The sequence below is a fragment of the Aulonocara stuartgranti genome (genome assembly GCF_965226115.1).
Source record: "Aulonocara stuartgranti genome assembly, chromosome: 3".
In the NCBI taxonomy this organism is placed as follows: Eukaryota; Metazoa; Chordata; class Actinopteri; order Cichliformes; family Cichlidae; genus Aulonocara; species Aulonocara stuartgranti.
The window spans coordinates 72,535,385-72,562,965 of NC_138941.1; the positions used below are offsets into that span (position 1 = coordinate 72,535,385).

At 45.3% G+C, this 27,581-nt stretch overlaps 1 protein-coding gene across 2 annotated transcripts; it reads right to left on the reverse strand.

Annotated features, from left to right (window-relative positions):
• Window positions 1-470: 470 nt before the first annotated feature.
• camta2 (calmodulin binding transcription activator 2) lies at window positions 471-27,581 on the reverse strand. Of its 2 annotated transcripts, XM_082511582.1 has the most exons (26): window positions 27,521-27,581; window positions 26,445-26,536; window positions 23,473-23,576; window positions 22,483-22,550; window positions 22,255-22,390; window positions 21,874-21,945; window positions 20,492-20,639; window positions 20,266-20,394; window positions 19,969-20,179; window positions 18,522-19,554; window positions 17,728-18,399; window positions 15,718-15,844; window positions 15,494-15,628; window positions 11,149-11,315; window positions 8,071-8,252; window positions 7,919-7,997; window positions 7,224-7,491; window positions 6,926-7,141; window positions 6,646-6,848; window positions 6,363-6,544; window positions 6,074-6,278; window positions 5,515-5,586; window positions 5,391-5,411; window positions 4,415-4,608; window positions 2,972-3,046; window positions 471-2,895 (listed from the first exon to the last, which is right to left on the reverse strand). In XM_082511582.1, exons 2-26 carry the CDS (start codon window positions 26,476-26,478, stop codon window positions 2,841-2,843), a joined length of 4,788 nt encoding a protein of 1,595 aa, XP_082367708.1. In that variant the 5' UTR covers window positions 26,479-26,536; window positions 27,521-27,581; the 3' UTR covers window positions 471-2,840. The 2 variants fall into 2 exon arrangements, with proteins under 2 accessions (XP_082367708.1, XP_082367709.1); XM_082511583.1 differs by lacking the exon at window positions 5,391-5,411.

The following is a 27,581-nucleotide window of genomic DNA, read 5'->3' on the forward strand; positions in this document are numbered from 1 at the left end:
CCCCTCCTTTTCACAGATGATGTTGTTCTGATGGCTTCTTCAGGTGCTGGCCTCCAGCTCACACTGCAGTGGTTCGCGGCCATCAGCACCGTCAGGCCATGGTCCTCAGATGGAAAATGGCAAAGAGCCCACTTCGGGTCAGGGACAAGTTACTGTCCCAAGTGTAGGAGTGTAAGTATTTCGGCCTCTTGTTCACAAGTGTGGAGAGAGGGGAGCAGTTTTATGTATCAGGCTGTAAACGTTTATTTCTGCTGTGAAGTTGGACTGCGAAGTCTTAACACTGGAGTTTACAGGGATTGACTCCCCTTAGGAATGACAAGTTAACAAAGGTTAAACTTTGTTTTAAAAGCTTTTAGGATCTAATTTACACATTAATACAGAAATACACCAAAGGGTGAAGAAAATCACAAATATATTTGGGCTTTCCCCTCTTTGGTTCACTTATCAAAATAAGGAATCAAACAACAGAGACGAGTAGCAAACAGTTGATTTAATCATCCGAGTCATACAACAATGATTTCATCTTAAAGGTTTAAAATGCAGAACAAGTCAATACAAACTCATGCAAAGCTTCACTGCAATGGCTGAAGAAGAAAAACTGAGAGCAAACAACTCGTAATGAAAGCTCATGCTCGGGCGCTTCAGTGTCCGCCTAACAAAAGCACATCGTTAAAAAACACAGCAGGACTTGGAGAGTACTTTGTCCTCAATGTTGCCCTGAAATAAAATGCTGCACAGATTAAAATATGGAAGAGAAAGGAGCTCCATCTGACCTCTGACCTCATCAGAGGAAGAATAACGTGGGATTTGATCAAATGGAAGCGGCTGTGCTTAAAAGTTCAAAGTACCATTTATAATAATAACTTACAAAGAAAACACATCTTACTACCTGCATCTGTGTTGCTATCTTACTTAAAGGTTTATCGCTCAACTGGGAGGAGAATCCTGGGGGGAACTAGACTGTTGAGCATCTGGAAGGACATCCAGATTACCTGCTGAGCCTCCTGCCACCACAGCCTGAATTCAGATAAATGGAAGATAAAGGATGGAGGGCCCTTTAAGTCTTATCCAGGTGCCTGATGAGTGAAGCACTCATTGCATTGTTTTAATTGACAGGTGTCGCGCAGTAGAAGACATCGAAACAGGAAGCAGAGAAATTGTGGAGTTTTTTCATAAAGTGATCTGAATCCCTCCACTCCCTTGGTGGCAGTACTTATTGCAAGTTCTACTTCCCCACATCGGACTCTGTGTTCCACAAATCTACTACTTTTTATTCCCTAAACCTGGAGCAGACTTCAAAACTGCCAAATAAATCTAACATGAATACTGATTAACATATATATTAACATGTTCTCTGTTTAGCATCTAATAAACCTGAAAATAAAATTTGATTTTGTTTCTACAATCTGCTTTACATTTTATCAATGTCCATCTTCTGCAAGTGGATACACTAAGAGCCTTTATTGTGAAAGGCAGGAACAGGAAGAAGCCCTTTTTGCACATGTGAAGAATAAATGAAGCTTCTGGTTTAGATCAGGCAGCAACAACCAGATCTCTAAGGTACTTAAGGTAAACAATAAACAAGCTGTTTAATTCTCTGATTTCTGATCAGATCTTCTCACTAAAACAGAAAAATCAGCATCTGACTGAGGTCAGAGGTCAGGGTAGGGGAAAGCTTCCGTCGCCTGGGGGGTGGGATTATTAAGACTCGACCTCACAGTCTGTGCAGAACTCACACTCGCACATTCACTCACAGGAACAGTTCATGCTGTAATAAATAAAAACATCCAGAGCATCTATAAAGTCCAACGCTAGAATATATATATGTATATATGTTTCTATATGTGGCTGTGTTTAAATATATTTATAAGTAGCTTTGATAGAATCATGTACATTTCAAAAGAAGCAGAGCTCCATTCAAAAGTGCCGCAGCTGAAATCAAACATTCACACGTCCCTTCGATCCCTCATATAAAAAAACCCCCAAAATGACAAACAGCAGTGAATTATGGGACAAAAAACAAAAGAACAACACTTGGATGTGGGCTCACTGTGCCCTGAGCTGTGCCTCCCAGGAGGCAGCTTTCTCAGTGTGCTTCCTTGTGAAACCAAAGCGCTCTTCCTTAACTTCACGTCTCTGACTCATCTGCTGCTGATTGTTATGGAAAGGAAAAATCAAACTGCAGACCTGTTGGAAGCAGCGCCCGATAGAGGATGAATTTCAATCTGGCAGTGTGAGGAAGGCTTTTATTCACCGCACTGAAAATAATCAATAAATAAATATAAAGGTAAACAAATGCAGTGCGGTCAATATTAACAGGGATCCTCAGCAATTAATCTGAGGATTGTTTTTTTTCTGTTTTTACTAAAAAAAAGCTTGATTTGTTTTATTACAAAAACAGTTCATTTTTTTCTGTCAGTGAACTCACTGATCAGATCAATTCCTGATATCATCTTCAGTTTGTAAATATAGACTGAAAGCTCTGATTGTCCTGTCAGATGAGGAGTAAGAAAAGACCGCCAGAATCTCACTACAAGACACTGCTCAGGGCAAAGAAGCGAGCCCACGGAGGCTGAGCTGCTTATGAACGGAGCGCTTCAAGCTGCAGACAGACAGCTACATTCAACAGGAGAGAAGACATAGATCGATAGATAGATAGATCAGTAGATAGATAGAGTTGGCGTGGGGTAAGGCATCTCTCCGTCACTGTCCTTCTCTCCATCTCTCGTTTCCTCGTTTGGTTTTTCTCTTTGTATACATCAAACTAAACCTGCTGAACTTTCTCGTTTCCGCCGTCATCCCTCTCCCCGCTGGAGGAGAGGAAAAAAGGTTGAAATGGTTTAGGTGGTCAGTCCTCTCCTCTCCAGCTCCCTCGTCTGTTTCAGCTCTTTGATCCTGTAAAAATATATTTAAAACTCAATTCGAGCTGGCAGAAAAAATATCATTATAATTTTAAAATTCCTCCTGTTACCTGTGTCTGCAGCGCCGCAGAAACCTCATGATCTTGCGGGCTGCCTGGTCCTGTTTCTTTGTCAGAAACGACCCCCTTAATGACAACGAGAAAAGAAAAAATCTGTCATCAGTGTGTGTCTCTAAACCTCACAACTTAAGAGATCTATCTAACTCAAACGAAACCCTTATCTTAAAGTTTAAATTGGGCCCTCTGTGGTCACTTTGATCAATTATTCTCTGCTCTCCGGCTCTTTACCCAGGTGCTCTGAACAGCAGATATTCAACCTCTGCTAAGAACTACAGACCACAGACAAGCTACGGACCCATTTCGAAACTTCCCATCATTACAGAAATATTAAAACAAGTCACAAGTAAGTAAGGCACTTGAGACACATAATATTCTTGATAACTTTCAGTCAGGTTTCAGGAAGTTACACTCCACAGGAACAGCTCTCCTTAAAGTCACAAATGACCTTCTGATGGCAGCGGATACGGGTTACTGCAAGGCTTTCAACTCACACTCAAAGTCTCACATATCACTCCACTGTTAGTTGCAATGGCTTGCTGCAAGGCTTGTGGTTAGCTACAGATATCAGTTTAAAATCCTCACTCTTACTTTTATGGCCTTAAAAATGCATCACACAAAAACAACATAACTTAAGTTCCCTGTAAAGCACTTTGTAGCACATTCTCTTCTTAAAAAGTGCTACATTAATAAATGGGACTTACTTAAAAATGAGGAACTAAATCTGTGTTTCGATGCAGAGGCTTATTTAAAGAGAACTTTTACATTAAGCTTCATTGTTGACATGAAGGCAGCACAGCAACTGATCTTTTCGAGAAAAACTTGAGGGAACAAGTGATTATATTTAGAGAAGATTTTGAAAGTTATTTTCTTGTGTGAAACAAGTTAACAACATATGTCCAGATGTTCAACACGTCGGTGAATATCCCAAAGGAGCAAGTTATTATCATGATGGGACAAATGATCTTGTTGTGGGAAAACAAATTATTTTTCTGCAGACGACAGAAAGAAGACAGCAACTTGTTCCCTCAAGTTTTTATCCTGAGGGAACAAATGACCTTTTTGGAGGAAAAAGTTATCTTGACTGAACAAGTTATTAACCTGTTTTAAAGAATGATTTATTTAAGGGCTAAGTTGTATTTCTTGAAGGAACAAATTCATATTCAGAAGGAACAAGGAGAAACTCGTTTATTGTGTTGAGAGAACAAATTTTTATCTTGTGGGAAAAGATAAAAATTTCCTTGTTTTCTTGAGGGAACAATTTGTAATCAGAATGAAACTTTTTTTCCTTTTAGGAAACTATTATACTTAAGAGTATGGAAGAAGACACCGTCTTAACCTGTCATTACTACATTATTTTTGTGGGCAGAAATGAATCTTGTTTCCATGCGATCAGACCAGGTTTATTAGCTTGTTTCAGGAGTGATAAGGTCTTACTTGATCTTGGAGTTGTGGGAGGCGGTGCCTCTTGGTGCCTGTTTGAGCCGCTCATACTCCTTGTAGCTGCGGTAGTACTGCTGGATGAGGACGGCGGCCCGCCGGCTCTGCTGGAAACGCTTCTGCTCGTAGTACGACCTGAACTTGGACTGGATCAAGATGGCTGCCTGGGTCATCTTCTTATAGAGAGCGTACTGAGGGGGCAAACGGAGTGTTAGAGTTCGTACAGAAGAAACAGTGTTTAGAGAAACTGACGGGGAGATGATCCATCATCTGTTTTCTGTTTGATGTCGTCACTCCGGTGAACCTCAAATACCGTACCTCAGTTCAGGACTCTTTATAAATCTGACTTTCTTTTTGTTTTACTCAGTGCTGTCAGCATCAGCTCGCTAACGGAGATTTGCCGCATTAATGCGGTTATGGCGTTAACATCATTTTAACGTGATTAACGCTGACAGCACTCGTTTGGTTTTCCATTTCGCCCATTTAACCTCTGAGCAGAGTTTAACAATGTTTTTTAAGATGTTCATGTTGGGCATAAACTTAATCTCAGTTTTACTTTCACAGTAATAGTAAAAGTTTATCCTGCTATGAACTCAATATCTCGATGAACATAACTTGCTGGGACTATCTTACATTGCTTTTGCCACTAAAAGAGAAGGGAACATATTTGCTGTTTTACGCTGTCAAAGGTGATAATTTTTATTTTTCTTTGTCACTTGACAATAAAGTTGTTATCTTTGAGTATTTTATTGCTGCACAGTGAAGCCCTACTTTAACAATTTTATGTAATTTCCCAGGTTTGGGCCTCTCTGTTCCAGCTCGAATGAAAACTGGATCTAAAATAAAGTGACATCATGAGCTCGAGGTAGTACGGATACATTACTGCGGTCGTTAAACAGTGAGCCACACACCAACACACACACAGGGCGATGTACTGACTACACATCACTACGTCTACTGTCAGCCATATTACCTTCAGAGCTATCCATGTTAGCTAGCCAGAGAAAGAGAGAGAGAGAGATGGTAAAGAGACATGGCAGGTTAGTTTAGTGTTAGTGAAGCTCGAGACAAACTCAAACAGCTCAGCACACACACACCTGTTTGTACTTCCGGTAGCATCTCTGGATGACGGCCGCAGCCATGTCCTGCTGCTCCTTTAACCTCCGACCCTGAAAATAAAGAAAAAATACTAAGATTCCTGGGAATAAACTGCCAAACCAAACCTAGATGACAGCAGATGGATGGTATGAAAGAGTGACCTCTGAAGTTTAAGGATGTATTTCCTCTGGTATGCTTATCTGACTGCAGACATGATGTGGATGTTTGAGATACTGAGGGCATTTCTTTCTTTGTTAGCAGACACAAATTTGATAAAGAGCAGTGGAGAATACAGAAAGACATTTTTGGTGCTGAATGGGTCCAAATGCTTTGTTAACAGTTCAGCCCTTGTTAAAAAACCTTTGGAGAATTAGACTAGGATGACCAAATTCAGCTGGGGGAGAAGGAAGTGAATGATCGGACTAGATTACGGGACTGAACTGTGTTCTTGGACACACAGACTAAACTTAGAGGTGGATTACGGCTCGCCCTGCACTAGAAGGAAACCTTTATCCCTAATATTGCTCGCTCCCTCACTTCCCATAACGCCATGTGCACCTTGTATCTCCTGAAGGCGTTCTGGATGATTCTAGCGGCCTCGTAAAGCTCCCTCTGCTCGCCGTCTGTCAGCGTCAGCAGGGCGAAATCTCGCTCCATCTTTCCATTGGCTGAGGCGTTGAGGAATTCTGCCCATGCTGCAGAAGAGGGAGGGCGGAGCCTCTGGAGGGCTAAAGCGCTGAGTGGTGAGGGGGGGCACACGCGCCTGCAAGCACATGTGCACACTTCTCATGACAACGTTTGGTTCTAATGGTTACACTTTTCTGGCATCTTTTGGGGCGGGGCTTACCTGGGCGGGGAGTGTGCGTGGGTGTCGACCGTTTCCAGGTATGTAGCCAGCCAGGTGTCCTGTATGGCCGGGTTGTCCCACCTTTCTCGGAGCGGTGACTCCGCCCCCCTGGGGAAATCCTCCTGTTTGATTCGCTCTGGGGTTGCCTCGATGATTTGCTCTGCTAGCGTTGCCATGTCAACCTGTTGTGTGGGGATGGTAACCATAGCAACAGTGAATTTTTTTTCATTAAATACATTTAAAAAATGAGTCTGGTCTAAACTAAGGGACTATATTTTGGTACCTGCAGCACCTCCTCCTCCAGATACGCCTCTTCCTCGCCTTCGTTCTCGGCATTCTCACTGTAGCTCAGCAGCTGCTCTTCCAGTGTGGCGTGCGACCGCCGCCTGCTCGCCGTGTGCATGTAAGACTGAGCGTGACTGGCAGAGACGCTCTCATAGTCCATGAGGTGAAGGGGGGAGTCTCTGGAACCACCAGGGTTCAAACCTGCAAGATCGAAATTGACGATCAGTGACCTCATCAGGTACGTCAGCGAATTACAAATAAATGAACGCTAATGCTACCTGTGCTGAAAGTGGTGTTTGTCTCCTCCCCCCACATGGACTCCAGAGGGAGGGAGGAGGGGGAGGGAGGGGAGACAGATAGTGAGGAAGAGGAGGAAGGAGACGAAGGGGAAGAGGGCGATGTCTCCATGGGGGCGGGGCCACTGGAGTAAGCAGAGCTGGGGGAGGGTGAGGAGGGGTCACTGGGGGAGGGGAGACTGCTGGAGGAGCTCAGACCTGTTGGGAAGAGTGCATACTGTTACAGCCAATCACAGAGATGGATTCAGGCCACATGATGGGCAACAGGTGTAAGCAGTACCTGTATCTGGGCTGGTGGAGAGAGGGGACAGTGGTGGCTGTGGTGTGTGCGTGTCTGCTGGAGGCGTGTGCACGTCTCTGGACACCACGTTAGCGAGCGTGCGCTGCATGTGCAGCTCCTCCAGCGCCGTGGCGAGGCGAGTGTGTCCTCGGGAGCGAGCAACAGCAAGAGGCAAGCGTCCCAGAGAATCAGGGATGCCCAGAGCCAGACTGTTCCAGCTGTAGAGGAGCTCTGCCGCCCTCTGATGGCCCAGCGCACATGCCCACATCTGGAATACATGTGACACGTGAGGGAAGCAGCAACCAGATGTTGGCATGACAACTCTGACACTTCCATTTATGAGGATGGAAGATGGTCTCTATCCAAAAAGTGAATAGATTTGCTTTAATTCATGTATTGATTAAGGATTGCTCTTCAACATTTGTTGAAAACTAAAGTCACTCTTTTAGTGTTGAAGTTGTCTTTTACATTCCTCATATGGCGCTCACTGCGTTACTGCTGGACAATGAAAGTTGACCTTTAGTTGCAACTCAGTTAGCAATACGACAGCAAGTAACACAACAGGATGCAAGCTGCTCTTTAGGGTTCAAACTTGGTGTTTTAAGGCAGAAGTTCCTCTTCTTGGTACAAATTTGAAATATTGAACAATGAACTTTGACCCCGTTGGCCACTGATGTTTGTGTGTGTATATTTACCAGCGGCGTGCAGGAGAAGTGGTCGACATTCAGAGGATCGACTTCCTGTTCCAGGTCCAGACTGTCGCTGTTTACATTCCTGTGAACAGCAACAACAATGTCAACAAAGCAAAAACAACAGCAGTAACAGGAAAATGTGTGTGTGTGTTTACCTCCAGTGTATGAGTGTGTGGATCAGGTGTGTGTATCCCTGTGCAGCAGCCAGGTGGAGCAGCGTCATGCCACGGTGACGAACGGAGTGATGAAGCCTCTCTCCTCCTCCCCCTGACCACCGACCGCCCCTCATCATCCGCTCGCACACTCCCACAATCCTCCTTTCGAACCACTGAGAGGACTGACACACACACACACACACACACACACACACACACAGATCAGACAGCTTAATGTCAGCTTTGCCCTTTTTAACCTGCTCTGACCTCACCTGCTACCTGACTTCACAGGGTCATGTGACACTTTAGACCAATCACAGGGGAGCTCCTTTAGCTTGATAACTGATAGTTTATAAATCACCTCCTTCTCCTCCAGCTGGTAGGAAACATTACATTCATACCCTCCTCCCTCCCCTCCAGTTTTCCCTGCGACTCACCCAGGCATGCACACCTCCCCCTCCCCTCTCTGTGAGGACAAGCGCGGCTAAAAATGACTGAAGGCAGAAAGGGAGAGAGAGAGAGAGAGTCTCTGTGATCCACCCAGCTGTCAGTCATCCATCAGGCTCTCGGACAGCTGCAGCACCAACACCATGCTAACACCGCGCTAACCACACGCTAACCCGCGCAGTAAATAAACTCTGCGGTCTCCAGTTTACGCGCAACATTTTTATTTTAATTCAAAGTGACGTTTCCAGGCTGATTGATTACGTTCGCTCAGGTCAGCAATCAAAGACTCTAGGTCTGCAAAAGTGCCGCGATCGAGCTAAAACACTGGGTCTCTTTCTGACGCTCCTGGAGGATAAGTTACTCTGACTCATTCTATGAAAGGTTTAAGGAAAAATAAATGCCTTTAAGTTGCTAGAGTTGCTTTTAAAGTTGTTCTTTTGGTATGGAAGCTGCCCTTGAATTTCATCTTTAAGGCATCGCTCTTTAACTTTATACAGATATTATTTGCGTAATATATTTTGTTTTTGAAGGATTCAAGTTGCCGCTGAAGTTGAGTGTTGTTCTTCACAAGCCACCCTTAGTTTCTGTAGTCCGAGAAAGTACTGACGGTGCTCTTTAAGCAATAAAGGATTAGTGTTAAAGGATGACTTTAATCCAGTTCCAGTTTAATCCACTTTAAGCCTGTTAACTTTAATTTGCTCTTTAAGGACTGAAGTTAGTTTCAAAGCAGCTGTTTGAGCTAAGTTGTTGTTAAAGGTTTAAAGCTGCTCTTTCATTTGTTCCTCATGGAATAAAGTTGCTTTTTAAACAAAAAAAGTGACTGTTAGGAATAAAACCTGATCATTAAGCGATAAAGTTGCTGTTAAAGCTTAAAGGATTAAGGGTTTTGTTAATGTTTCAAAGTTAGCCTTTGGATGAAAGTTGCTCTTCAAGTTACTCTTTAGGCATTAAAGCTCCTGTTAAAGGCTTAAAGCTGCGCTTTATGTTGCTCGTTAGGAGTTTAGGTTGCTGGTGAATCTCCTTTAGCACAGTTCAGTGTAGATTAGTTGCTGTGTCCAGCTGCTCAGACAATGTGATTTTTAATTTTCTCGATCAGTGGAAAAAGCAGGCAGAGTTCAATCCAAGTGGCACCATGCTGACGCCTGAGGGTTGACACACACAAACATCTGTGTGTGCACAGCTGACTGACAGATGTGCACAGCTGCGTAACAGCCCGGGCACGAGAGAGTTAACGGGGCCTCCCTGAGCAGCTCTTCTTTCTCAAGACAACAGCAGATTGTTTCAGTTAAGGTCAAGTGTCTCTCTGTCACAGCGAGGCTATTTTAACTCGACCGCGGCGTCTGCCAAATTCCCATGACATCAGAGGGAGGGCGAGGGGGCGGAGGGAGGTTCAGCAGAGGTCACACCGTTTGTTCTTCACAGGATCCAGCTGTACGCGCTCGCTGCGAGGCCTCTGCTGCAGTTTGATGAGTTTAGAGGAGGATCCATCCAAGTTTCAGTCTTAGTGAATTTCAAATTAAAAGTTCAGCTGAACTGTTACTGCTCTCAGAATCGAGCTTCATTTGTCATCTTTTACTCTGTGTAGTAACTTTTCAGTTACTTCATGGTGGTTTTGATTGTTGTTGTTTAGCTCCAGGCTCCAGGTTGCTACTTTGAATGACCTGAGTGTGGGCACCAAATGAAAGATGTGAAAATAACGACTTTTCATTGTATTTTTTTTGACGAACAGACGGCGTCACAAGACTGAATTGTTACCTACAGTTCAGTTTTACAGCTTTCTTACAAAGACATCATCCATACCTTACACTATAAAGGTGGCTGTTGTTGTCATTTGGTGCTAGATAAATAAAAATTGTCGCTGTTAGTTATCCATTAACATGCACTCCATTTCCTCTGCTGTTAATTTTAATCATGGCTTCCTCAGGGCTCTGTCCTTGGCCCACTTATATGATTTCTCCCAGCCAGACCACTCTTAGCTGTGATACCGCCCACTGCAGCTCTATGTCCCCCTGTCAGCCTCGACAGTTTGCTCACCTGCGTCAGTGATAGCAGACGCTGGGTGCTAAACACTTTCTAAGAGCTCAGCGATGATAAACACGGCGTCCGCTCTGACCTACAGTCAGCTCAGTTCATGGAACAAACATAAGAAGCTGTGTTAAAGTGTTCATCTTGGTTCTCTTTGTTTAAAATGTGCTCAGAATTGGATCATTGTCATCTGCTAATGCTTTGCACAACGTCACAAGTGCATTTAATTTTTCCCGCCATGATTATCGTGCTCCTCTCTACGCCACCATCAGAGCTCCCTTCACCGATATTATTAATAACTGTAAAGCACTGGATGGCTTTGTTCTGAAGTTCATTAAGAACCTCTTAACTCTCGGTGAATGTGAGTAAACAAAGATCAGCAGGCGTTTACATTCAGAGCTCAGTCCACCCACTGAGATCAAAACCTCTTTACTGACTTTTTAATCTCTTCTTAAAAGAGTATTTGTTGACATGCTTTGAGAGGAGTGAACACACGGAGACAGAAATCCAACACAATCGTGACTTATTGTAGGTAAGCAGCGCTTTCAGGAAAGTTTGGTATGAAGTGACTTCAAATGGTGTTCAGATGGAGAACAGCAGTCTCACCTGTTCGTGGTCCTCTGGTGGAGGAGGAGGGGGCGTGGCCAGCTGGCTGCCGTGCTGCTGTTGATTTTGCCGTTGTTGCTGCTGTTGGTTGTTGTCGCGGGCCATCTCCACCATCCTGCGCTCCATCTGCTCCAGCCGCTCGAGAATGGACATCCTGAACTGATTATCTGCAGGAAGAGAACACGGAGGGTGAAACCCTGTCATCCATCGTCTATAGTTACTGACGCAGCGCTGCGGGGTGATTTTTTGTAGGGCGTTAGCATGGCGAAACAAAACTTTACAATATTTATAGGTTTATTTCTGAAAGGTCGTCTCCACTAACAGACGTCACTTATTCCTGAAGCGTAAACTGCACAGGGTTGCTACTAACAGGGCTGCTGAGTGAGAAAACTCCCTGGGTCCTACACTTCCCATGATGCACCGGTATCGAGGGTTATCTCTGGTAAACTGCTGCAGATTCAACAGCAGAAGGACAAACCGTCAATCATCGGAGTCCTGAAGCTCAGAAAACTGTGTGTGTGTTGACAGCTCTAACCATGAGGCTGCTCCTAAATAACTTTTTAAAGAGCACCTCTTTATCACTCACACACACGCGCACACACACACACAGACACACACACACACACAGTGTCTCACATGGAAACTATCTGACTGACTTCAATCGCTCAGCCGCCTGGCACACCGAGTGTGTGTGAAGGAAATAAAAGCAGAGTCCCTAATATAGCCTGTGACCTGGACCCCCCCCCAAACACACACACTCTTACACACAGGGGACTCCCTGCTTTCTAACAGCTGCTGTGATTATTTTACCCGTTTCTCTGGATCGACCTTCGTCTGCTAACGAACAAAAACACCTACAAAGAGACACAAACTCAAAGAAAACGACGTCTGATTCGGACTCCTTCAGCCGGGGCGGCGGCCACGGGGACCTGAACGTGGTGACGGCTTTGAAAGTCTAAAAAAACAGTGCCGAGTTTAAAATCCAAACAGAAATGATGAGATGATCAATGCTTAAGGAAGAAGCAATGATTCAGATTCTCTCCTCAGAGAATGACAGACAGCACATTAAAGTTAACATTTTCTAGGTTTAAGGTCAAAAATAATTACACGTTACGCGTCGCACAACGTGAGAGATGTGGCTTCAGTTTTAAAACTTTTAACAGTTACTTCCACCTGCAGCTCTCATGTTTGTTCCTGTTATTAAACACCTAATCAATACAAGTTTACAGAAAGAAAATTACCTCTCTGATGACTGTGGGTGGTTGCCGTGGTTATGTGGCAACCATGTAACCATGACAACCATCACATTTAAAAAAAAAAAAAAAACCCACACACACTCTCTTAGGTTGGTCCTACCGGCACCATCCTGCTGCCGAGTGTCCATCGTCTGTCTGTGGGCGTCTGATTTCAGGTGAGGAGCATGCTGGGTACGCTGTGATGTCACAGGACAAGTCTACACGGGATCCTTATGTGTGCAGCAACGCACAAAGACACGCATGCCATGAGGAGGCAGACTGAGCGGCGGTACGAGGATCAGAGAGAGAGAGAGAGCAGGCAGGACGTCCAAACACTGCAGAAAGGCATGCTGGGAAACCCACAAAGAGGGAAGGGGAGGGGCGGGGAGGGGAGGCTGATAGAGTGTCTCCACTGACTGTGTGACATTCCTGAATGTGAGACGGAAACCCTCGACAGACAGACAGCTGAGGCCAGACAGCTGCCCTCTCACTCTGACCACAACAACCAACCGAGCTGAAAACAAGATGCTGCAGTTCCACTAATGTCCACCAGAGGCCCCCCAAGTGTGTAAGTGTTAAAAAGTCCAACTTCACAGCAGAAATCAGCATGTCTCTGTGTCAGAAAAACAGGAGTACACATTTAACAGCCTTTAAATGTCTGACCTGAAGTATTTTAAACAAAAATCTGAGTTTTCCTGGATGCAGGAACCGACAGATCACAGAGAAAAACAAAACTCAGAATGGAGTTCCACAAGGCTCTATTACTGATCCTCTGCTTATTATTCAGATTATATCATCTTGTTTGTTTGCTTCTACAAATGTACAGAGGGTGTTTTTTTTTTAAATATGCCACGTGTTAAAGTTATGATAATTCATTATTAGGGGCGTGATCTCTGACAGGTTGCTGTAGCTGCTAGCTGTCTGCTAGGCCTCGCATCAGCTAATTGGAAACCTGTACTGGGCCTCTAGAACTTGTGCTGTGGGATCCTTTTTTTTTTTAAATCCAATAATCTGACAAATAATATGACTGCTGTGTGGTTAAATGTACTGCCCAAGAATTCTAAGCTCTAATTTCAATGAGTGCAATTCAAAGACTTTATTTAAATGTTACTCAGTGCTGATTTAGGATGGATCTGATTTTAAGGCAACTAGTATTAGCTGACATCCTGGTCACTTCTGGCTCAATAAAAATTAGACTATTGCAGTCAGCTGCATCAACGTAACATGCAGTTATACCTTTAGGAGGTGGACGCCAGCGTACAGCGGTGAGTGCAGCGTTAATTAATACAAACAAAAACGACTGTGGCTCAGGGGGTTGGGAATCGCATCTGTAACCGGAAGGTCGCCGGTTCAATCCCTGGGCTCTCTGTCCTGGTCGTTGTGTCCTTGGGCAAGACACTTCACCTACTGCCTACTGGTGATGGCCAGAGGGGCCGATGGCGCGATAAGGCAGCCTCGCTTCTGTCAGTCTGCCCCAGGGCAGCTGTGGCTACAACTGTAGCTTGCCTCCACCAGTGTATGAATGTGAGAGTGAATGAATAGTGATGTTGTAAAGCGCTTTGGGTGCCTTGAAAAGCGCTATATAAATCCAATCCATTATTATCATTATAATAAGCAACTGTCACTGATGAAAGACTTCCTAATAGGAAGTATCCCTATACTGCCACAAGGTTTCAGCAGCAGACAGATGTGAGGACTGTAAATGAATTTAGGAATAAATATTAGAATATCTGGGAGGAGGCCCAGGGCAGACTCAGGACACGCTGGTGAGATTATATCTCTCGGCTGGCCTGGGAACGCCTGGGTGTTCCCCCGGATAAGCTAGAGGAGGTGGCTGGGGAGAGGGAGGTCTGGGCTTCTCTGCTTAGGCTGCTGCCTCTGCGACCCGGATAAAACAAAATCTTTGCCATACGCAAAGTTACAGAAAAAAAGACCAAGTTAAAATAAAAGTTCACTGTATGATGATAAATAATGACAATGACTAAAGTGAAGGTAGAGACTGGTCTGAATCAGCTGTTGGACTCTGCTGCCCTCTTGTGGACGAGCAGCTGAAGCCCACACTGACTCTAGCAGAGCAGCTCAGAGTATCACCTACTCGTCTGATCAATATCCCGATCACTGAACAGTAGTTGCTCCACTGTAAACCTTCTAACTACACTTCACATTCATACAGCACTTTGGCCTTTAAATGCTTTCAAACCATCAACATTCTGATTAACAGGCAATTTGTTCCTGACCGCATGAGTCAAACATGAACTCAGGAACACGTTAGACGAATGTGTAAACCACTACAGTACACAGGCACCGAACCCAAAATGCTGATACAATTTATTTAAAACTTCTACTACTACTAGTTTTTTTCTACTACATCATTTTCCATCCAAGAACAAACTACATATTCAGACAGACTTCCATACAGTCCTCCAAAGAACCAACTGGAGGGAGTGTAATGGTGATGACACCATGTGTGCAGGGAGGATGTGATTGCTCTTTATATATTGGAACAGTTTCCATTGCGGTATAAGGACCACCAACAACAAAAATACTGTAGCCCACAGACTGGTTGGTCCTCACATCTTTAACACTTTGGCTGGTTTCGCCTCATAAGTAAGATTAAGGAGGTGAACCTCTGATGGGACACTTTGCCTGGTGGATAATCTTCTAGAATACTTCCAGATACTTGACTTCTGTTTGCTTTTTGTCCTTCTGTGTTGGTTTCTGTGGGTTTGTGGCTGTTCTTCACGATCATAAGAACAAACTGGGATTTTGGAACATCCTAAACTGAGTGAAAGTTTGGTTCTGAGGTTGGAGTGAGCTTTGAAGAAGTGTATCTGACCTCTGAACCGCTTGTGTGGTAGAGTTTACTTGACTGAACTGACTTTTCGATGTTTTGTAGGCTTGGTTTTGATTGGTTGATTTCACTGATACAGACTGCCTTGTGTTGGGGTTGTCATGTAATGCCTGAGATTCAAACATATCAAGCATCATATGTTTTTTGTTTTTTGGCAGTACAAAATCTGAAATATCAGGATCTCTAAATTCTCTTTCAGCCCACTTCCACGTTAATTATTTGCCATGTGTAGGTGGCGACATAGAGAGGGAAATCTGACCGTCTAGTGAGAGCCAGTCGAGCTGAGAGCTGGGCAGAGAGCTGGCGTTCCTCGCTCTGTACTCGAACAGGACCGAAGACGAAACCGAACCTCCAGACTCCAGGACCTGCAGACAGACCAGGCCGGCCTCATGGGCTGAAAGACAGGAGATGGGAGAGTCTGTCAGGTCACACGCGCCATTTCAATCAGCATAGTCAGGCTGGAAGAGGAAAATCTGTGTGTACCAGGACAGTAGCAGCGCAGCACCCCTGGCTGGATCAGCGAGGCGGGGACGGTGCTCTGATCGAACACGCATGAATACCGACCCGACGGCTCGCTCCACGGCCCTGTTATCAGCACCTTTACTCCGCCCTGCAGAGGACACGACGATGACTGATGAGTCATCACTTTAACACCTTTACATACATGTATTTAAATACAAAATATTTATTATGTATTTAATAACACACAGTTAGTTTATCCTTTTATACTGTGTGACGTGAGGATGACACACCTGTAATTCTGACAATAAGTTTTTCAACCTCTTGCCTGACATTTGACTCTGCGCAACACTTCGTCTCCAAAGACAGAACAATCGACGCGTTTACTGATCAAAGTACACAAGAAGAAGTTCGTTATTAAAGATGAGGATGTTAAAAGTTTGCTACCCCTGTTAGTAGAAGCACCCGTGGTACGATTTCAAAATCCTACATCACTTCGTTGTTGAATTATCGCGTTCACAAACTTGGGTGCCCACATCACCAACTCAGCAGGGCGACGACAATCTGTTTGATTACATCCTGCAAAAATTTCCATCTTTTTTGTCGCGTCGAATCTTGGATAAATTGAAAGTTGTGTTCCCTCCATCACATACAGGGTTTTTTGCAACCCATAGAGAGTTTGCATTTAGAAAAAAAAAACACACACACAACATCGATGAAAAAAATATTAAAAATTAATATTTTATTACAATTATCTACGCATAATTTTTCTGAGAGACCTTACCTTTCACTATGAGCAAAATACACCTGTCGGGACATAATCATCTGAGCTCCTCGCACCACCAAACCCACCGTACTGTCCCCCTTCAATTCATCACATTTCTCTTGAGTCTCCCTCTTAGAAATATTTAATTAAGCCTCTGGGTCCAGGGTATAACTGGCCGTTTTTGACTACTTTTGATTTTACCTCTATATTTCACCTTTAAAAACTATTTATCTTGCCTTGTCTGGTATCACTATTTTCAGCACAACCTCAAATATCTGAAATTGGAGTTATTTTTTCATTTTTACACACTATAGTATCACAATTGATCTAAATTCAGACAAAAAAATGTTAAATCCGAGTAGAAGCGTTTCCACTGGAATCTGCCTTTGGTGGCTTTTGTGGAGCAAATATGACATTCAGCAGTATAACTGACACACAAAACACAACACACTAACTACAGCCTCCAAACACTAAACGTCACTAATGTCTCGAATATGAAAACTCACTCTCTCTCTTTCTTCCACTCGCCCATTTTCCGTCGTCATTTTTTAATCGCAACTGGTTTTACGCGGCCTATCGACACAATTTAAAATCTATAGTTTGAAGTCCTCCCTTTCTACCCAATTTGAAATGGAGACTCTGGGTCACTGCATCTTGTAGCTGTGTCGTCTTAAATTGGTCATGTTGTGCCAGCTTTCCCTCAGTTAGAAAGAACGAAACAAAAAACATTTTTCAATTGAGAGACGAGTAAGAACACAAAGAAATCATCATGCCACGAGGGAGCCTTGAATTCCTGAGCTCGCTCTCTGGGGGCGGCTTATGATGTGCGATTTGTACTTCTGTGATAAATGTACGACGTGGCCTGTACAAATGTCCAACACCACAAGAAGCAGCAGGAGGGTCTGACCATAGTGAACAGGCCAATCCCAGTCGGCTGCATCGATGCATCATGTCGTTTTATGGACATCAGGTTCAATCTTCTGACTTTTACCCAGTTAAATCAATAAAACCTCACTGACGATAAATAATAACAATGACGACAGTGAAGGTAGAGACTGATCTGAATCAGCTGCTGGACTCTGCTGCCCTCTTGTGGACGAGCAGCTGAACTCCACCCTGCCTGTGAAAGAAGCTCAGAGCATCAATCACTGACTCGTCTGATCAATGTCCCGATCACTGGACTCCACTTCCTTCACTGTAAACTTTCTGACTGATTTTCTATTGACTGATTGCTCGACTGTGAAGCGGATTTATTGGCGACTGATTACCTCGGGGTACGACCACTCCGGGGAGAAGTCTGTGATGGAAGCGAGGCGTGTGGAGGAGGCGGGCAGCGGGTGAGGAAAAGGGAGAAAGGAGGAGGAAGGGGAGGGCTGGGGAGGAACGACGTAGCGGACTCCTGCCGGAAACACGGCAGGGCTTGGCACGGCGGAGACGGCAGCGCAATGAGCCGCAACAGGATTGGCCTCCTCTGTCATGAGGTCAGAGATGAGGTCAGGAAACTGACTGTCAAAGGAGATGTCAAGCTCCTCCCCTCCCCGCTCGCAGGGCTCCGCCTCCTCCTCCAGCTGAGTGTTCATGCAGGTGTCCTCAGAGTCGGAACCCCGCCTGCTCTCCTCTTTCACCTGGATAGCAGTATCCATGGCAACAGCAGCAGGTGTGGAGTCCATGTTAGCGTCACTGTTGGCAAATATTGAAGACTGCTGCTGCAGCAACAAGGGCTGACGGGATGTCTGAGCGGGGGTTGGGGCCTCAGGTATACACAGGTGATTGGAGTGTTGCCCGGGGTTTAACGGATGCTGATGCTCGCCAGCCTGTCGGTAAGTCTGATTGGCCGGCTGGCAGGCCTGGGTCGCCGCACTCTGACACACCAGGAGCAGGGAGGCAGAACTGCTAATGGTCTGTTGCCGTGGTGCCAAGCTGGAGGAGGCATGGTTTGTCTGGAAGGCACAGAAATAAAAAGGGTGTTGATGTAGGAGGAGGGTCACAAGCTTCTGCTACAGGAAATAGTCCCCCACTAAAAGACACTTTTTAAAAAGAAATAGATCGAGCACATCCTCACCTGCAGGAGAGCGAGTTTAGAGGGAGGAGCACTTCCTTCATCATCATCATCTTCCCCCCTCCTGTCCTTCACCTCTTCTTCTGCATCCTCCCTCACTGCCTCAGACTCCCCCAGAGCTCCGAGCTCCAAGCAGAGCGGCAGCAGGGGCGGGGCCACAGTGGACGTGGGAGACAGTGATAGGGAGAGGGAGGGGGGCATTGTAGACTGAACTTGGGGAGAAGAGGAGGAGGAGGAGGAAGGAGAGGCAGAAAGAGGGAGGACTGAGTCTCTCCTGTCCACTTCACAGGAAGATGAGAGGGAGGACAGTGAGGAAGGAGGGGAAACAGAGGATGGAGGGGTGGAGGTGGGGGACAGGGAGAGAGCGAGGGAGGGGGGAGAGAAGGGGGAGGAGGTGGTGCACATGACAGAGGTGGGGGTGGACGAGGAGGAGGGAGGAGGAACAGGGCCGCCGTACGTCTGGCCTTGTTTGGGGGAGTTGAGGAACGAGTCAGGATCAAAGGCAGGGGGAAGGGATGGGGGAGGCGGCGGCGGGGGTGAGGGGGAGGAGGGGGGAGAGGGTGGGGAGACAGCGGCAGCAGGAGGTGGTGGGGAGCAGAGGGAGGTGGATGTGTTGGAGGAAGACGGGGTTAAGAGAAGGCCTCCAATAACCGGGGAGGGCAGAAGAGTGAGTGAGAGGGTGGTCACGCCTGGTGCCTGCACAGGAGGCGGGGGGAGGGAAGGGGGGGCAGGTGAGGAGGAGGAAGTTGGAGGGGAAGGGGAGGTGGGCTTGATGCCTGGGGGAGGGAGGGCCGGGGAAAGCAGCAACTGCCCAGAGCCGGTGAATGACAGGCTCCTCCGCAAACCCGCCTCCTCCGCTCTCGCCACGCCGCCCCCTCCTCCCTCTCCTGTTATGGCAGCAGTCGCCATGACAATGACTGCGTTCTGTGGCAGTGCCACCGTCGTCAGGTTGCCATGGCGGTCTCCGTAGAAACCGTTACCGTTGTTACTCATGGTGACAGCAGCTCGGTGGGATTGAGGCGGGGAGGAGGAGGAGCTGTGGGAAACAAACAGGACTAATCGATCAATCAGGAAACGAGCTCATGATCAATACCCTCTGACAACTTTCTGGCACAAATTGTTCATGAATTTCACAATCAGTGAGTCCATATGTGTTCTCTGCAGAGTCAGTGTGAATCTGAGGCAGAGCTGCTTTAAAATAAAACGCTTTTCTCTCAGGATCAAACAGTTCAAAAGGACAATAACGAGAATTACAGATCCTCCAACAAAGCCAATGACTTTTTTAACTATTTTAATTGAAGTGCTTTATGGCTTTTTCTTTGCTCGTGAAATTCAGTTTAGTAGTTTTTGGGCTATCTCGCTTAAAACGAACCACCAAACCAAAAGGACTCGAGCAGGAACGTTCACAGTTCGACCGATAACTTCCCTTTTTCCTGTGCGGATGACTTACGTGGACGAGGGGCAGGGAGATGAGACCGGGCTGGTCTGAGCCTGAAGGTGAGGCAGTTTGGCTTCTCCTCCCGCTCCTCCTCTCCCCACCTCCCCCAGCTCAGAGGACACCGGCGAGGCGGATGGCCTACAGGAAGAGGGCGGGAGTTTCGGGGAGATGATGCGATGCTTGGTGCTGTTACATCGGTGGGGAATGTTCACTCCGGATGACACTGTGCTCAGAGATAAACAGGGCTGGGCGGTTAGTTTCACTCTGTGATGTCATAGCGATGTCACAGTGAAGGTGTTCAGGGCTCACCCTGGGCAGTGTTACACAGGCAGGTGTGTGTGCGCGGCTGTGGTTTGGTTCTTTGTCGGTCCAGGATTTGCTGAACCAACTCCTCAATACTGAAATCTCCCGCACCAACTGAACACTTCATACTGTGGACTGAAACGCAGTAAAACTACACATTAGTACTACAAAACATACACACTCTGCATCCACACAATGTGGCAAACACATGCAGTTAGGTGTTCGTGCATACACATGGGCCTCAGCTGGCTCAGCAGGTCGTCTCGGCTCCAGCGCACGCTGTCATGGCGGTCGGCCACCGCGCAAAGCAGTGGACTGCATTTCCCAGAATCCTCCAGGGATGGCACGTTCAGGTAGTGGACCAGCACGATGTCTGGGTTCTGTCGCACAGAAACACACTGATTAATACTATTTTAGGTTTACGTTTTCTATTATTTTGTGTCTGCATGTATGTGCACGTGTCTGCACGTATGTGCATGTGTCTGCATGTATGTGCACGTGTCTGCATGTATGTGCACGTGTCTGCATGTATGTGCACGTGTCTGCATGTATGTGCATGTGTCTGCATGGGAAAGTACTGCTAACTGAGGCTGCAAGTGCGTACACGCCTGCAGTTGATGTCTTAGTTCTGATACGCAGTTTTAGGGACCCTCTCACTCCGCTCGTGCTTACCTGCAGCCTCGTAACTAAACTGGCGACTAAACTCAGGAATTCAAGTAATAAATAATAAAACAAATAATAAATCTAGGATCAAACACTGGTAAATAAACTTGGAAACTAACACCAGGAACTAAATACAACAACTAAACTCGGGAACTAAACTCTGGTCTGAAGTCAGGAGCCAAATCCCAGGTAACTAAACTTAGACATGAAACATGGAAATAAGTCTGGGACTAAACGCTGGAACTAAAGGTGTAGTTTGGGAACTAAACTTTCTAACTAACTGGAAAACAAGCTGTAACCACTTGGGAACCAAAAGTTCAGTTTGGGAACTACAAACCATGGTCTTAAGGTAAGAACTAAATCACTGGGAACTAAATTTTACAACTAAATTTGGAACGAAACAAGTTTGGTAACAGGTTGGAACTAATACTAGATTAAACTTTGTAACTAAATTACAGATTGGGAACTAAACTCTGAGTAAGGAACTAAACCCCAGGAGAGACTAAAATTTGAAAACGATGGAAAAACATGGAACTAAACTCTGAGCTAAACTCAGTACCATAACTGGTGAACCAGTCTGAGACTAAATCCTAAACTTTACTTTTAAATTAAAAACAGTAAATAAATTTGGGAACTAAACTCAAAGAATAAACTGCATCTATCAATAAACTAGGGAACTCAACTTCATACTTCAGGAGTAAAGTCAAGCTCTGAACTTTGTCAGTGGAAACACCAACATTTAATCTCAGTGTTGCTTAATCTTAATGATGTTTAAGCCTGCAGTCGCTCACACACTGCAGTAAATAAAAGGAACCCGTAAACAAGCTGAGGACAACTTCTTTCTATATGGTTCCTTGTAAGCGCTGAATCAACACCACTTGGAAAACTGGCTGCAAACCAGTGGCAGCGTGGTGTGTGTTAATGTGTGTGTGACGGGGTGTTTATTCTGACCTGCAGCAGCCAGTAGCATCGTCTGTGGAATGTTGGCACGATGGAGGAATGGACGTAGCAACCATACAGGCACTGAAACCCAGAGACCAGCACAGTTTAGCAGGGGTCAGCCTCAACACTCGCTAATAGAACAGCACGATCCTTTCAAAATAAGAGCAGACGCTGTGTCGCTGCTGCAGCCTGGACTAACTGACTGATCTAAAACAGGATGTGGACACGAGCTTCGTCTTTATTCATAGAGATAATGTTCAGGGCAGCAAATGCATCTTATTTCCTCCCACAATAATCTCACAAACAGTATTCCTTCTGCTGTGCTGTGACACTGTGCGTCCTGCAGGGGGAGCAGCTGTGCTCAGGTGTGTGCGTGCACGTGCTGCAGACCTCCATGCCCTGGACCTTCAGCTTCATGTGGTCTTCTCTCGTCGTCTTTCCATCCTTCCTTTTCTTCCAGCAGTATCCGTCCTTTCTGTACTTCACCTTCTTCCTGTTGTACAGGATGATGCTGCCGTTCTTCGGCCTGACACACAAACCGATCAATCAATCAATAAAATCCAACAGGAGAGAGGCCCTCAGCTGTTTGTGTATGACAGGTGTGCTCTGGGTCTGTACCTGGTTTTGAGGGTGCAGGAGAGCCACTCGTCATGTCTGTCGAAGGATATCAGGTAGGAAGCGATTTCCTGCAGAAACAAAGACGATTTACATGATTTCAAATCACACGTAGAGCTCAGAGTGAACTGCTCGTAAAAACAGCGTTACAGTCGACATACAGGATGAAACGTTTTCTGCTGACGCTCAAGAAAACGTTTTCTGTCATATCGTTTCGTGACCCCGAAAACTTCAGGAGGCTTTCAATGTCCCAGTAAAACATCGGACTGAGCAGCAGTTAGTTAGAATGAGCAGAATATCCGAGTTATAATTATGTAAAATAAAACAATCAGCCACATCTGTGACGCTGACGCCAAATCTTCCTTTCAAACTCAGAAAACCCCACAGATGGTGACGGCGGGAACTGTCAACTGTAACGGGCTCATCAGGTTTAGACAGTGTGGCGTGTGCAGACTGAATAAATAACGGGACTTCTTGAGTTTCTGTTTCATATTTATCAGAGCAGAAACACTCAGAGCAGCGAGGCCTGTGCAGGTTTTAGTTCCTCAAACTGACGGTTTCTGCCTCACATTTAAAGAACGGCCCCTCTGCTATTGTTACCATTGTATTGACGTGCATGTCCGACCTGATGCAGTCACCTACGCTCACAGTGGGTGGAGGCCCAAGGGCTCTCTGACTGTCTTTCTGGGGCAGGGAGGGTTGCGGGGAAAGTCGCAAGTAAACACCAGTTTTAAAGGGATCGCACCTCTGAGCCTGCCCCGAAAGTCCTCACTTAAAAGTGATGATAACAGCAGTGATGGAGGACACGAACGTGGGTAATAGAACAGCTTACCTTTAACGTTTGAAACTCTGCTTTCATTCTTAACCTGCTTCTCTGATCCTACCTCGGTCTGTTGTTCTAAACAGTGATAATGATAATATCCTCCGTGTGATGTCACTTCCTGCCTCCACTGGTTGCGTCAAACAGGAAACGAGAATCACACGAGAACTCACCTCGTTAGTGTTCCACCTGAGCCGCTCATTAGGCAGGCTGGACGAGCGAGGGAGACACTCGAGCAGCTTGTTGGGAAGAAACACCTTCCTCTGTCCTTTGTTCTCTGCACACACACACACACACACACACACACACACACACACACACACACACACACACAGTTAGTGGTTCTGCTGGTTCTGATGCGGACAAACACCTCAAATTCTCATCATCATCACCCTCAGTGAGAGAGGACACGATTAGAAATGAGTCCATCACAGGGACAGCTCAGTCAGAGAGGCTGAGAAGGTCTGAGCATGTGCAGAGGAGAGTGGAGGATGAAGGTGGAGCTGCCAGGCAGGAGGAACAGAGGAAGAGCTCAGAGGAGGTTCAAGGATGAAGGAGGACACGCAGAGCGTTGGTGTAACAGAGGAGCATGCTGGGATAGGAAGAGGTGGAGGTAGATGATGCGATGTGGAAGAAGCACCGATCAAAGGCCCGAATCCTGAACATTAATCTCTGAATATCTCAGGATCTCAGCAAAGACGGCGGAAAACAGTCACATTTTAGGTAAAAACAAACAAACACTTTTTTAGAGGTTTTTACAGGATATGACATGAAGGACAAAATGACCCAGGACTGATGAACAGACAAACAAAGTGTCAGACAGTGGACACGTTCCACCAATCGCAGCTGGGCAGAGCCAGCGTTTCACTCACAACTGAGACTAAAAATAGACGCGTCTGAGTTGGCAACGTGTGCAACCTCAGTTTGACCACAGCGAGCAGCAAAAAGCCGCCGAACTCAGGTGTAGCTGGGCGCGGGGGTCCGTGTGGATGACTGCGTGCCAAAGTTCAACGAGTTAAAGGTATGAAAATGTCCTGTCAGGGGCTTCATGCACCATCACTGGCTTTACAATATAAACAAGTTCAATTAGAGACTTAACCGTTTTTCCAGCCTGCCTCCATCTTTCTTTCTTTTTCTTTTGTACTTTATTATTTTGCTAATCTTGACCCACAAACTCTCAGGTCTAACAGAGGAGCCGAGCTTGAAGATCTCACAAACCCCACCCCTCCTCCACCAGTAAAGATACACGGGGACCCACTATATCTCTGATGTACTGCAGGAAACTGGGACACTTGTTCCGATATATGTTACCGAAGCACCCAGGAGCTCATTCATTTCATCGAGAGGAAAAAGTCAGACTGTCACTGAGTCTAAAAGTAGGAAAGCATTCAGAAACACTGAAACAGAGTTTAGTGGATGAGGTCACTGAGTCAGAGCAGCACTGACTTCTTCTGTTTGGTTTACTGAGACACAGCTGACACAACAGAGCTCTACAGCAGCAAGCATCATCAGACCACAGTGAGTCTGCAGGGCGTTATCTGACTGAAGCATCTCCATGTCACTGGTAGCTGAAACAGATTACACACGATGAAATCCTACACGACGTACCGCTGTGAGCTGCAGTCAAACTTTGGTAAAGACTTAAAACAGGTAAAATTAAACAGCTGCAGACGCCTCGGCAACCAAAGCGTCTCTAATGTTCCCTCAGAGGAGCTTCCTAACATCTGCCCTCCAGCAGGTTCATCCTTTGATTTCATCAGATTAATATGTCTGCACTCTTGTTTTCATACCGTCCTGTAGTACAGGACCTGCGATCAGCCTTTCACTGAGTCATTTCATACGCGAACAGAGCAGAAAAACCACAGAACACCAACAAAACGGCTTCTTACTGTCCACCTCCCTTATTTACAGCTTTCCATCAGAGAGCAAAGGTCACAGGGGGCGCCATTACATCGTCATAGCAACACTAACACTGCTAGTGTTAGTGTTGCTAACACTAGCAACACTAACATTAAACAAAAATAAATCTTTTAACCGACTAATGACGTTTTTTCTTTCAGCTAGTTGAAAAAACCCAAAACAAACATCTAGCCGTTGCTCTGAAGAGAACGGCTAGATGTTTGTTATTATTATTAAAAAAAACTACATATTAATATACATATAATAATAATTATTACAAATTGTATAATATCTAAACATTTTAAAATGAATTAAAACATGAATAAACGCTATGAAATGATTTTGTTTAATCATGATTTAATTTTTTTAACAATTTTTTTTACATAAAGTTAAAATGATCAAGTAAACTAAACAGTAAATATATAAAAACAAAATGAAAGTAATACAACACGAAAATGAAATTTAAACAATATCTAAAGAGCTAATGTGGACAACAAGCTTGAAAAAGTATCCAACTTATATTAATAATAATAAATAAAAAATGTTAAACTTGAAATATTTGTTTTTTATAATTATTTTTTCATTTTTTCACTTCAATAAAAATAAACCTTTTTAGAACAGATTTGAAGGAAAGGGGTAGAAGTAAAAGTAATATAGCATAATTTATAACTACTACTAACAATAATAGTAATAAAATATCAGTAATAAAATAAAATTCGTTTATTTGAAATAAAACTAGGTCCAGTAATATTAAAATATACAGTTCAGTAATAATATACCCGAGATAGAACCAAAAACCCTAATAATACAAAACCGGTTAAATAAATAAGAATAAACACACGTTATCTTACATTTATTTAATAGTTTTATATAAAAAAAAAGATAAATAACAACAAATATCAAAGCGAAAACAGACACAATAACAAAGAAACAGCATAAATAATAAAAGAAGGACAGCGAAGTTTAAGAGGCGGTCCAGCTGGACAAACAGTCACAAACAAATACACGAGAAGACAGAAAGAGCTAAAACACTTCAACTGCAAGAAGAAGTGACATATTGATCCTCTGACTCACAATGAAAGACACAACCAGCTACACCGACAGTAAGACACACAGCACCAAACACAGCAGCTCGTGAGGCCTGGCAGGAAATCAGAAATCCGTTAAAGAAGAACTCATTGATCTGATGGACACACAAACGCGACACCATGCAGTCACTGTCTGTGTGCAGGTGGATGGGACTGACCTGTCTCCGGGGAAACCATCTCCTTGTTGCTCATGGTGACGAGTCCATGCAGGATGAGTCTCACACAAGGCAAGGCGGCCTGCACTGCCCCGCTACACACACACAGAACAGGTCATCAGTGTGATCAATGACAAACAAGAGCTGCAAACACACACATCTGATATCTGAACTGGCTAGCTCCACACAAACACACAGACAGCCACGCACTTCTTCAATAGCTCCCTGTTGCCTAGCAACAGCTGAATTTGCACCCACTTTACATGGAGAGCGTGTAAAGTGGGTGTGTGTTGGGATAGGAGTGTGTTTGTGTGTGTTTAGTTACATAACAACAGCTTCACGGTGTGAGTGTGTGATGATTAACCCACAGAATGACTTCTTTGATTAATTCGTGAATAAAACCCAAACATCACCTGCTGTCACACACACACACACACACACACACACACAGAAAACATGCCAGCTGTCACTTGATCGATATCTGATTTAGCTCTAATCATCAAGACGCTCACTGAGGCAGGTTCACAGATAACAGATGACGCTGAGCCTCTTGTGTAGAGGATCCATCCTCCTCCCACACAGGCTCGGTCTCCACAGGCCGGGCTCAGACCCCGGATTCTCATGGGTGCTATGGCCGCCTCGCAGAGCACAGCACCCCGCCCGCGGGAGCTCAGCTGCAGCTGGCTGGTCAAAGCTAACGTTTCACGCCTTTGCGTTAACAATTAGCACAGTTACCCAGACAACAACAGGTTTTAACGCAGCGCTGCATTTATTCAAGCCCTCATGATCTACACTCGGAGGGGAACTCAGATGCGAGTGCGGATGTTTGGGTGTTAGCTGCTCTGCTAGCCGTCTAACTCCACCGGCGGAGCTCGGCTAGCTGCTGGTAACAGGCTCGCCTCCGCGGTGATTAAAGCAGTCCCGGAGCCCAGCTGCAGGGCTTCACCTGCCGGTCACAGCACGCTACACCGAGCCAGCCAGCGGTGGCTCCTTTCCAGATATACCGTATAAAACAGAGCGAGCTAGACGAGAGCAGCACAGAGTTCGGAGGTAAAACAATCTGTTTAAAGCTCCTTTACCTTCCGCCTTCAGCACAGCCGCCATCTTCTCTGGCTATGACGTCACTGCGCAGAAACGTCT